Source organism: Carcharodon carcharias, chromosome 16 (genome assembly GCF_017639515.1).
Source record: "Carcharodon carcharias isolate sCarCar2 chromosome 16, sCarCar2.pri, whole genome shotgun sequence".
NCBI classification, from domain to species: Eukaryota; Metazoa; Chordata; class Chondrichthyes; order Lamniformes; family Lamnidae; genus Carcharodon; species Carcharodon carcharias.
In genome coordinates this window covers 57,837,621-57,850,465 of record NC_054482.1, presented here as the reverse complement: position 1 = coordinate 57,850,465, position 12,845 = coordinate 57,837,621, and the positions used below count along the sequence as shown (strand labels likewise).

The 12,845-nt window shown below is 40.2% G+C and overlaps 1 protein-coding gene across 5 annotated transcripts in view; it reads right to left on the bottom strand.

Moving 5' to 3' along the window:
* il12rb2 (interleukin 12 receptor, beta 2a) overlaps nt 1-12,845 on the bottom strand; it is a 45,692-nt gene that overhangs the window by 14,217 nt on the left and 18,630 nt on the right. For all 5 annotated transcript variants that reach the window (XM_041207514.1, XM_041207512.1, XM_041207515.1 and 2 more), the window contains 7 exons: nt 12,313-12,597; nt 10,532-10,646; nt 8,597-8,823; nt 5,885-6,024; nt 4,844-4,991; nt 3,591-3,670; nt 1,195-1,399 (listed from right to left, as the gene is read on the bottom strand). In XM_041207514.1, the coding sequence (XP_041063448.1) occupies nt 1,195-1,399; nt 3,591-3,670; nt 4,844-4,991; nt 5,885-6,024; nt 8,597-8,823; nt 10,532-10,646; nt 12,313-12,597 (1,200 nt within the window). The remainder of the gene's footprint in view (nt 1-1,194; nt 1,400-3,590; nt 3,671-4,843; nt 4,992-5,884; nt 6,025-8,596; nt 8,824-10,531; nt 10,647-12,312; nt 12,598-12,845) is intronic.

The window sequence follows — 12,845 nt, the reverse complement described above, 5'->3', positions numbered from 1 at the left end:
AAATTATGCATTATATGATAAAACGCTATAATATCTCTATTCTCTCTTGATAAATTAGATGATGTGCTGTTTATAATGAGCAATGCCATGCTACATGCGTAAACGTTTATAGCAAATTTCAGACCAGGTTTTGTTGGAGAGGTTCCAGTTGCTGTTCATAACGCCTCTTCCCTCAAATGAAATCCGGTCTTCTATTGTAAAAGAATTCAAACATGTTGACCCAAATTAGCCACTTGTGTCATGTATGGCTCCTGTCTTTTTGCAATTGTTAACTTACTTTCATGAAGGTATGTTCTTTGGAATTTCTCAAGGGAAAAGGAACACATAGGCAAAGCATTTATTGTTCAAAAGAACTCTCCTTTATGATGCTGTTACAGTTTTTGAGGTTTTATGTTTGATAACCCTGTATTTTCTCAGCTTCCTGCCACTGAGATGCCATTAGTTTGGCAGAAATATAGTAGAAACCTTGTTTACACAGTGTAAAAAGTTTGAGGAAACTCACGGCCATAATCACTGGTTATACGTCTGCAGTCATTTGTAAGCAGACCTCAGATCCCTACAAAGCATCTTTATTTTGCCAAATATTGAGATAATATTGAGTGCATGGCCAAGGAATTGAAACAGAATCCTTGTTCTGTATACCTGCTACTAGGATACACGTGAATTCTTCTGTCTTTATGTAAGGTGAACTGCATAGAATGATATGTTGATAGGGTGCGATGAAGTATGATGAGAGGAGGCTCATGTACAGAATAAACACCAGCACAAGCCTGTGGGGCCAAGTGACCTATTCCCGTGTTGTAAAATTCCATGTAATTCGAAGAGGCAAATTCAACCAGTGTCTCTACCCTGGATATTATTTGGTGCCTTCTACTGGAATTATGAATGTTAGGTGAGTAAAGAATGATGCTCAATTAAACATCACAATTAAACACCCAGCCAGTATATATGAAGAACAGCCATTTGAACAGGGAAAGCTGGCACTTGTAGAACCTTCGACCAGCACAAACTAGGGTTTTCAGGAGAAGGTTAGCTGGTTGGAAGTGAGGGGAAGAATAGGAGGCAGTTGAACAAAAAAAATTATATTTTAATGTTTCTCTTCAGTTTTTCTTCCCCCGATAGTTGCCCCTCATTCTCTCAAAACTGATAATGTTGCAAGAAAGTCTGATGTAAAAACAGAAGCCTTTCATTTACCTGTGAGGTGTGATATGTGGAGTTGAGTAGGTGGAGAGTTCCCCTTGGAGTTGTAAGCAGATACAGTGATGGTACAGTCTGTCCTGGGGATTCCCATGGTGTACCTAGTCTGCTGTGCCCAGATGGTTGTATTTTCCTTTGTGCTTTTCCAAAGTGTTACATTGTAACCTAGGATTCTTCCTCTGCTTTCAAGCACCTTGAGGGCCTATGATATTAAAAGCTGGTTAGTTAATTTTCTCCTCTTTAGGATTCAAGTTTAAAAAGATAGCAAACACTTTTTAATAAATACTGCTTTCCTCCCTCACCAATAATCTCCAGTTTAAGGAAATAAAACGATCACATACTGAAACTAAGTCATGCTTTCAATGTTTTTTCACCTTAGATGTGATAGGTGCATTTTTTTTGTTGAGTTGCTAGGTAATTGAACACTTTGCTTCATTGTGCTAAGAGTTGTTTTGTTTCTTCCACATTGGGATTTATTTTATCCTGAAAGAAGAATAATTATTGAGACTCTAAGGACAGTCTCAGTATCATTATTTAAAACGACAGGCGGTTAGGTTTATTTAGATGCAAACAGGCTGAATTCAAGCTGTGAACGCTGGAGCAAATTAAATGTATAAAAATTGCTAAACTCAAGCAGTAGATACTCTTTCCATAGAGTAGTGGCTATAAGAAATAGACATCTAACTAAATCAGTCAAGAGTGAATTGACTTGGATGATTATCTATTAAGTATAGAGTTGAAGGTTATAGGACAAGTATTAATATAGGTACTCCCCAGAATCTAGGTAAGTCATTGTGCAATGCCGCTGGTTAGAGTTGTAAGTGAGTATACAGTCACAGAAAAATTATGGAATTGATTTTGAATTTGATGCTCTGGTGTAAAACTGTCATTGCAACCTGTCACCTGTTTTAGAAGTCACACAAGTTTAATTACCATTGAACCCATTTTGCCCTCGGGCAGCATGTTGAAAATCTATCTCAATAAATTTTAAGTTTACCTTTTTTTGGGGGTGGGGGGTTAGGGGGGTGGTGATGGTTAGGTGTCAGCATTCTCTTCCTGGAGTTTATAGTTGGCCAATTAGATTACAGGACTGAGTGCATCATGATGAGAGCACAACTGGAAAAAAAAATACACATGATGTGCGAGAAGACCTGGCTTAAACTAAAAGAGTTTTCTCTTACTTCAGTTATTCTTCAGTTCCTAAACGCACCACTACTTTATATATAAAACTGTTCTCATTTGCAGCTGCCTGTGAAACCTCGAATCTTAGGTGATGTGAGCAAAAACTGCACATTCGTGAATTTGGTGTTAGAGAACAGCCACAAATTGAATGATTCTCTGGTTAGGACTGAAGTTGAAGCTACAGAACCCTTACTGGAATTCAACCCTTAAACTTTAAAAGAGCCTTGAGTGTGAATCTAATCTTTAGCAACACCTTAATTCAGATGATAAGAATCATGCTTAATTAGCTTATCTGATAGCTCTTGAACAAAGGGCTTTTTGCTACGAACACTTTTTTAGAATTTATACCCAGTGTATATCAGAGGAATGCTAAGAGTGCAGTATATATATATAATACATATATTGCATATCTGGCAATCTATTTCATGCTTTTCATGATCTTAGGATACCTCGAAGTGATTTACAGCTAATGAAAGACTTTTGAAGTGTAAGCACTGTTTAATGTAGAAAATGGGGCAGCCAATTCGGCACACAAAATTCCCACCAACAGCAATGTGATTTTTTAAATATATTCGTTAGTGGGATTTGGGTGTCACTGGCCAGGCCAGCATTTATTACCCACCCCTAATAACAGGATAATCTGTTTTTTATAATGTTGATTGAGGGAGTAAAGACTGGCCAGAACACTGGGAATAATTCCAACTTTCTTTAAAAGAATGTCATGAGATCTTTAAGTCCTCCTGAAAGAGTAGACAGGGGCGCTCATTTTAAGATGACACCTTTGGTAGTACAGCACTCCTCAGTACTGCACGATCTCCTGACTCAGTGGGAGTGCTAAAAATTGAACCATGGTTTGATACTATGCATTTATATAACCAATACAACCAATGTTCAGTCCTGATAAAAGGTCATGAAATGCTGGGCTGGGCTAGATTTTCATGCTCAAGGTGGGTAGAGCCTGCCCGGCTGGGGAGAAAGTGGCTGCAAAGACGGAATTTTCATTGTGAGGAGGTGGCTATGGGGTGCAGTCAGGCCAGCCAACCTGGGAAGAGGTTTGGCAATTGGGGATGAGCAATAAATGCTGGCCTAGCCAGCAGTGCCCACATAAAGTAAAGTACATGGGACATCTGGTTTGGTAGTCAATGGTTTATTTACTCATGTTTGCCTGGTAAGTATAACTAGACATTGATTTAGTGATTGAAATCTCTTACCTTCCATAAGAGAGTGATTCGCAGGTTGTTAGGATCTGACAGGTCCATTGTATACCAGACATCCAGTTGTCCTATGGGAACTATGCAATAACAAAAAGAAACTTACTGAAATAAAGTAATAACCTGAAGTAAAATGTTAATGTATATTCATTGTAAATGGCCATCTTTTTGTAGGTTTCACTGTAGGTTTCAGTGTAGTAACCCTTCACTATCAGTTTGGTGGTGATAAAGCAGAAGGATTAACCAACATTATGCACGTATGCGTACAATGTCATCAACATATCCAATATGGAGGCCTGGGTTAGATAGTTCTAAATTTACCTATTTTCTAGTTCCTTAAGTGATAGTGACCACCCATCCTCAGAATATTAACAAAATCTGGTGCAATAAGCAAGGATTGTGTTGCACATTTGCTGTGATTACTCAATCTATGACATTCTGCATGTTAATACACTATTCATAGAATGCATTCTGGCGAACGTGGATTTCGATTTTTTTAAACATCAGCATGTGTGCTGAAGTTGAGTATACACCAGAATTGACAGGAACTGAATTACACCCACTGAGCTCCAGCATATCTGCTGATCACAGTGTAACTATTACTGTAACACAAAGTTAATAGATTTAATAATGAAAGACATTTTAAATGCATTTCACACCTTTGGTCAAATCATTCATTAGTGCATCATAAAGAAACTAACAAGGTCAGCATTCTGCTTTATAACTGATCAGGAGCTGTCTGAGTCAGGAGGCAGGGTGTGAAAAGTACAGTACGAGTTAGCAAACAGGTACCCAGCTAGTGCTGGTCCCTGAAAACCACCCTCTAGGATTTTGTTCACTCATCTAGACTTAGTTCTGCAAACACTCTGTTACCTCATCCATGTAACACTGTCCCTTATGCATGAGCCAGTACAGTAAACATTGGCAGAATATTTGATTATTGGGAGCACAGCCCTTGTCTCACCTGACTTCCTATATTGCATATTCCAGGAAGATCAAAGGATAATGGTTAGGACCAGGGACTCTGATACTGTAACCATGGCCTACCACTAAATCAGTTAATTCAATCCAACCTAAGGAATAAAACCAAGGCCAGCTTACTCTGTATGGCTCATTTCCACAATCATAATTAAGAAATGGCAATTTGCATCTCCACAACTAAAATAGAATGATGTTCACATAGTAAAGGAATTATTTTCACAGAGTTGACGCAAAACAAATCCAAACAGTACAGCAATGGAGGAGAACTCTACCTGCCTCTGGTGTCTTGCTTACAAAGGAAGGGCTCCAGTCACTCCATAATCCTCCGGTATAATGAAACTTTGAGCGAACCTGGAACTTGTATTCTGTGAAATGTTCCAAACCAGTCACCTTGCAACTTGTTGAATTGACTAAGAATTTCTGAAACCAAAGCAGAAGGGAGTAAAATGCTCTAGCAAATCTTAAGGAACCTGGATGATGTTGAGCCTCTCACAGACTTGCTCTTTTTGGCTTAAAAGTATAACCTATTTTGATACAATCCTTGCAAGGTTTGGTCATCGTTTTCAACTCGTGGAATGAATGGGAGCAATGTGATTGATGGCACATGATAGATTCTGTAGACAATGGCATATTACTGCTGGAAATGGGAAGCTGGACACAAGACTGCTCAAGCAGCAGTCAGATGCACCAACCATGAGAAGGTCTCTTGTATTGTTATGATCTGAATTTACTTTTCTACACACAGATGTTTATCCTCTGCATCCTCAGGCAGTTGAAAGGCAACAGGTACAGTACATTGCCCCTCAACTCCTGGTTATATCCTTTTATTGTAGGAGATTGGTGGGTAAGTGCCATTTATTATTAGTGCAGTGTGGTTTTCCTCCATTGTTGCCATGGAAACCCTATTGTGCCCTGTTTGAAGGGAGTTGGGGAAATGGCAATCCACAAATTGTAGAAAGGCAAATAACAAAAGTATTTGGCAGGAGCACAAAAAAGTCCGAACTTGTAGAAACAAGAAACAAATCCTCAAAATGCCTAACAACGCTGAATGTCCATTTTTTTACTGGCATGATGGCCATTGAAGTGGGGACAGAGGAAAAAGCAATGTTACCGCCTCATCTGAATGAGCCAGAAAAGCCAATGGAGAATAGAGGCACACTGAAGTGGCAGGAATCCAGTGTAGCTACTCTAAATCACATGTTTGCCCAAATACTTCTTAAAAAATCAAACACTACTTGGTCTCTTGGCTTTTCTAAGTTATCATATGGAAATACTGCAAGTGGAAGAACCAATTTAAAATTAATAAATGTTACCTTTCCCCATTTGCCGTTTGTACTTTGACATTGGATTTCAAACAACTGTGTGTTCTGAAGATCTTGCCAATACACTGTACTAATCATTGGTGAACTGCTGCTGAATTCTACCTTACTGATATTGGGAGCCTTGGGTTTCACTGAAAAAAAAAATAGATTGAAGTTATAGTCACTCTATTGACATCAATATATTGATTTATTAATAAGACCCAGGCACTGATTAAATGTAGAAGTAAAAATTTTGTGCACTGCTTCTTACTGACAGCATCATGTAAAGATCTAACATGTATGCTGTGGGATGCTTGAATACAAATGCTTGGTGTGTTCATCAGGAATGGTGTACCTGCTATAATAAACACTGGCAATAGCTAATTGATTTTCAATGTGTTAATACCTATCTTCATATGAGTAAGTCTCAGTTACATTAACTTGTCAGAGGGTGCAAGATTCATACCTCACTCCAGACAGGTTCTGGAATTCTGGATTGCCACTCAGTGGATACCCATGTCCTATGGGTGCTCATTTCCTCATTGTGTAGATTGTGGAAGCCCACAACACCTTTCCTCTCCAAGGAAAGAGCAAGGAATCTCCCCTCAATCTCCTTTGCTCCAAGGAGAACAAGCCCAGCCTTTCCAACCCAATCTTGTAACTAAAGTACTCCCACCCCCCATACCTAGAACCATTCTGGTAAATCTGCTCTGCACTCTCTCAAAGACCTTCATACTTACGATTTTGTAGTCTCCTTGGCTCTCATCCTTTGGTTAGTTTATTGTTCCACCATACTGCAGTATTAACTCAGGCAACTCATCTCTGAGCCACTGGCACTGTCCAGCTCAGACTGTGGGGGCCATTTTTGTCTCACTGCTCCTCCATTTTCCAATGTGAATGGGTGGTAACAGGTGCAATGAGAAAAGGAGTTTCCATCTAAGGCCACCTGTGGAAGTTTTCAAGTGGCCTTCAATTTAGGTGGTCAGCACTCCTGAACCATGCATACATCCAAATTAAGGTCCTGTAATGTATTTACCACTCTGACACAAGCTCAATCCAATGGAACTGAATGTAGAGCACAAGCGTCATCAATCCTCAAAAAGGGTCTGCAGGAGGATGCCCAGAAAACATAAGGGCTTTTTGTTTTTACAAACTTTTCTGAGAGCTTAGGAGGAGCGTGCATGCTCCCACCAATGTCACTCTCTTTCCAGCCCCTCTCCTTGCCATCTCTTTCTTCCCCTGCCTTTATTGTTTCCCAAGCAGCTTAGCCCTATGGGAACAGCCACCAGATTCTGTATCATTCCCCACCCCAACCCCCCCATCAGCGAGCTGCCTGTCAGTAATTATTTAACATCAGTCATCTGTTAATTAAAGGAAGTTCAATCACCAAATGTTACCCATTGATCACACCAAACGGCTGGTAGATTTACCCCATCCACTGTCTGCGCAATACATGAAGATTGCCCCAATCTACCTACTGGACAGTTCTAATAGCCTATGGAATCTGTGCAGGGGCACTCGAAGGAGAGAGGGTTCTAGTTTTAAAAAATTATTTATTCAATAACAGGATGTGGGCATTGCTAGCTAGGCCAACGTTTACTGCCCACCTCAAGAGCAATTAGGGAAGGCTATAAATGCTGGCCTAGCCAGCAATGCCCACATCCCATGAATAAATAAAAAAAACTTGAATCCTGTCTCCTTCTGCTGCCTCTGTAGATGGTAATCCCATTTCTCTCTTCCCACACTCTCCCAATGTACTGAATTGTATAGTACTGCCTTTGGATGACCACATACCTGTCAGAAATCCCTCATCCTCTCTGGTGTTCCAAAAGTGCCCAATTGCTGCTCGGACACAGAAATCCTCTGCTCAAAATCTACATTTTCTGAGACTCAGTTCACACGTGCTGGAAACACTGGAGGAGCCATGATGGCCCACTCTATACAAATCACTAAATTCCCTGAATTACCTAAATTCCCTGAATTACCATCTTTCAGTTAAAAAAATATACTTAGTGTTAGGCTGAACTCCCACTAGTACCAATAATCAAACTCCTCTTACTCATTTCACACAAAATTCATTTTAGGACAAAAATGTCTTGCTCTAATTCAGTCTATGGCTGAGCTCTTACAGAGGCTAAGGCTGTATACTCTTCTGGCCTCTCACGTTCTGTACTGGCATTTTGGACTTTGCCACCTACAGTACCCTGCAGTTTCAGTTATATAGTTTAGAATTCTATTTGCCATTGTCATTGATGCTCTGTATTGATTGTGCATGTTAAACACCAGGTCTAGTAATGAATCTCTTTCACCTTTACCCTGAGTTACTTTACGTGTTTCAAGAAATAATTTATGACACCCCTTTATTCACCCTAAGTTGCAAATGGCCAATTTTATAGTCCGGCATCTTCCCTGATGATTAAAGCTGGTCGAGAAAGGCAAGATATGTGTAAACTGTACTGTTGGCATGTAGTAGTGTTCACATTCAGCCCCTTTGCAAACACAAAATATTCAGTTCCCAGGGTCAGTTATTTGTATAGCTACTCTAGGTCAGCCAAAAGGGAAGATCTATGGAGGTAGCAGCTTCAGGCCAGTATTGTGCAGCTGTTTTCAAAACAATATTGGCAGAGTGCTGGGATTTTAGAAACCTGGTTACCCAGCCTCTTGTCCTAGACAGAGCTACGGCAAAGTACACATTGGAAACATTTTCAAGAATCCGCCACGCACCGATTTCATCCAAGGTAAAGTTTATAACAGCTGAAGCTTGATCCCCCAGTTGGTTTGAAGCAGTTACCCAAGCTGAATAAACAGAATACGGATTGAAAATGTGCCCAGATTCACAAGCAAAGCCCAGCTTTTGGTGTTCAGGAGTATTCCTGTGCCTTGTGCATTTTCCAGTTGATGACTCTGCAGAGGTAGCTGACGCAATGAAACTGTGTGACTCATTTCGGAACCTGAAAAATTTATTACATAGTCATGATTTTTAAAACACATCTGTACATTTGAAATGAATGGTGCAACACTTCATTTTCTGCATTTAAAGAACAACAATAGCAATAACCAAAGCATTAGTTCAAATTCAAAATTTCCCTGAAACTCTGCAAAACAGTATATCATTAAAGCATTTAACACCCACAGGCTTTGAGATCCGCTGAGTTGTTATATTTATTGCTGGATGGCCGAGGTGAGTTTTTGCCAGAATTCTGAAGTTCTGTGCAATGTTGTCATACCCATGATCCTCTATCTATATATTCACTCGTGTTCTCAGCTGAGCCATCAGTCCAGTGATGTCTAGACAATTATATTTTCACATAGGACAGTTTAACATAAGAATGCAGTCTGAGACGGTCTGATAAGGGCATTTGTCTCGTAGATTTGGCACTGATGGCTAATGGGTGCATAAACAAATGGGTTCCTAATGGTATCAAGAGGTTATTAATTTAAAACTGTCATGAAGAGAGAGTGAGAAGAGAGGTTTGGAAGAGCTTGTTTATACAGATTGTTGTTGGAATACAGAATGCTTTGCCAAATGGTGTGATTAAGGCAGAGACCATTTCATGATTTAAGGGAAAAATTGGATAAATATTTGAAACAGTGGAACATACAGGATTGTGGAGAAAAGATGGGGCAGAGGTATTTTGAATTGCTGTAGCAAAGTAGCTTCCTTTGGTGCTGTAAATATCTAGGCTTTTATAGGGTGCAATAGTTGCTGCGCGTTGGGGGAAAAGAGGTCATTGGTGGAGGAAGGAAAAGAGTTGAATGATGTTCATGGAAATCCCAGTCACAGTTGAATCATAGGGCAAGATATTGAGGTTGGCAAGCGGGAGGTGGGGCCCGCTTGCCGGCGCGGGATGACATTAGGTGGAACTCCTGACGTCATCCTGCGTCATTTCCATTTTCAGGTTGGCGGGGGCTCAGCCAAATCAACTGTGCACCCGCCGACTTGTCAATGGCCTATTGGGGCCATTTAAAAAGTAATTAGACTAGTTAATGGACCTGCCCGTCCAACCTTAAGGTTGGCGGGCTTCAGAAAAAGCTTAAAACCTCATTCACAGGTGAGATGAGGTTTCATGTCGGTTTATAAAAAATTTAATAGTTTACTTAAAAGTGATAGACATGTCCCAACTCACGTGACAGTGTCACATGAGGGGACATGTCAGGGAAATTTCATTTGTCTGCATGTGCCATTTTTAAATTTGGCGCCGTTCTCCCTGAGGCAGCACTTAGCCTCAGGGAGATGAGTGCACTCTTTTGTGAGCATGCGTGAAAGACCGCACTCCTGTCTCAGAGAATTCCCCTCCGCCTGCACAGGGAGCGCATTGCGCTTCCTGGCAGACGTCATGCTGGGTGGGCGTTAACTGGCCCACCCACGTAAAATAGGGCTCCCGAACTCTCTCCCAACCTCCTCCCCCACCCCCCCCCCCCCCCCCCCCCAAGGATTTGGAGATCAGGAAGTACTCACAGAATTTTCCCCTCAGAAAATCAAATGGATAATGTAACTTTCAAAAGGGGTAGTTTGTATATTGTCTTTGGAAGGAGCAAGCTTCAAGGCAGAATGACCTTTTCTTATACCATGCTTCCTTATGTTTTGATGCATCTCTATCATTTATTTAGTTCATGTTTAAAGGCAACATCAGTGTTGAATCTGGAGAATCAGCTTACCATAAGAAATGATTTGTACTTATATGTGTGACTTGTCCTATATACCAGCTACACATTACATCACCACCTCTTCCATTTTGAATGCACTTCAAGTTTTGGGGCTGATCTGGAGGATCTGAAACAGCAGAATTAGGAATTTTTGATGTAGAATTATCTCCTAGAATTGTTAAACATGTTTATTGTAACATCAAGAGAACTTAACATAATGAATTTGTGAATGGCAGGGGTTGGCATGAAACTCATTTGTGCCAATAATGTTACATGCATATTAATAAACTTAATCATAAATAAAGGTAGAAAATGCTGTAAATATACATTAAGTCAATTAGCATCAGTAGGTAAAAAGAACAATTTAAGGTTTCCCTGCAAGATCCTTTCTCTGAACTCAAAGCTGTCAAGCTCCTTGGTTAGGTGTTGCCGTCTGTACTATTAATTGAGGTAAGGATGTTGGTGAGAGAACTAGAAGAACTCCCAAATTTTCTTCAAAGTAATTTTGTGGGACCTTAGCAACTATCTGAAGCACCAATGCAGGCAAATAGCATCTTGGTTTAACATCCAATCAAAAGGCAACACTGCCAACAATGTAGCAATATTTTAGTATCTGGCAGTCTAAACTGATTGGCCTAGACTGGCAGTTCAAACTCTGATGTGGGGTTCAAATTATAAGCTTCTCACCCAGACTGAGAGCGCGATCCAGTGACCCAAGTTTCTATACCGGGGTCGATTTCGATCTGCTGCCGAAAAAGCAGGTGGTGTGTGGGGCCATGTGTTACTTGAAGGAATGAATGGGGAACCTGTCCCACATGTGCTGCCCACCACTCCTTTGCATGAGTGAAACAGGCTGCCAGTGTGACACGGGCCTCCCAATGGCCGGTCATTGATTGGGGGGCAGAAAATTGGGTCCTGTTTAAGGTTTACAGGCTTGCAGTAGTTTAAACAGTTTAAAGAGGAGGTGCACTTTTATGTAGCCAATGCATAGAGGGCGCAGAAAGATATGAGAGTTGCAGCAGAGTCCTGAGGGTCTCAGAAACAGCTATAAAGGGAAGCAGTGCCAAATTCCTCTTGGTTAGCTGGCAGGTGCCAAAGCATGTTGGTGATGGGGCACATGCGCATACAGATAGCATTACCTTCAGGACCTAGCTGCATTGCAGAAAGAAATTTAGTGAAATTACCATGAGTGCCAAGAATCCCTTTCACATTGCTCATTATTTTTGCACAGCCCTGCAGAATCCCTCCTTTACCTTAGATCAATAATTCTTCCATTTGCCCCCTCCCATAAGAACAGGGAAAACGTCATTGCACTCACACCCTCAAAATCTGTTATAGCCTTCACAACCCAAGCTTCCCCTTGACTACACTTCCTGTCATCATGTACACTAATAAGTTGCTTAATAATGGTGAGAGTTGAAGCCTTGCCTGGGGCACGTATTTACCCACATCCACTTTTTTTGCAGGAGAGACTTATGTATTTATTTAATGCAAACGGAGAGTTAAAGAAAATAAAATCATCCTTACTGATTTCAAAAGTGGTTACAATTATGCAAATGCTTCTTTGGCTTTGCATCAGGGAGGCCAGGGAGAGAGTTGGGTTTTTCAGCCGCTCATGATGTTGTAGCATGGTAAAGTGATTGAACTGTTTTGCCATTCACACCATCATCTTTTAGGCTGTACAGCTGCCATATTTATATCAATCAACAAAAAAACTGAAAAGCTTACACAATTTAGTTATTAGTCATAACACTAAGTTCAATTCAATCAATAAAATTAAAAATACCACTTACTGCCAGCTTTAATATCAATTCCACAAATCAAATATTCAGTGTTGCAATGCAGTTTACAGGCAAAACTAGACCTGGGGTTTTCAAACTTTGGAATGTGTGCAATAACTGCATTGGTGGAGATCTGTACAGTATTTAGCCGTTTGGTATTGTCTTTAATAATACGTAGCTGTTGAGCTGTACATTCATTGTAGAATAATCCCTTTAATATACACGATACATTAATGCTCGATCCAAGTCTTATTATAGACAGAGGGCTGACTTGCATTTCTCCATTAGTGCAGGATTCTGGAAACAAGATGGCAATATTTTGAAAATCATGTAAAAAGCTAGAAAAGCTATTGACAATATTAACAGATAATGCATTTGTATGATATTTCTCTGTTTTCTGATGATATCCTGCTTATTTGAAATGTGTTATATTGGCAATGTTGCTAATTGTAATTTCTATTTTTATGTCCTTAAAATGTCGATCTTCTTTCCATGTATTAGAACAGTGACTGCACTTCAAAAGGACTTCAATGATTGTGAAGTAC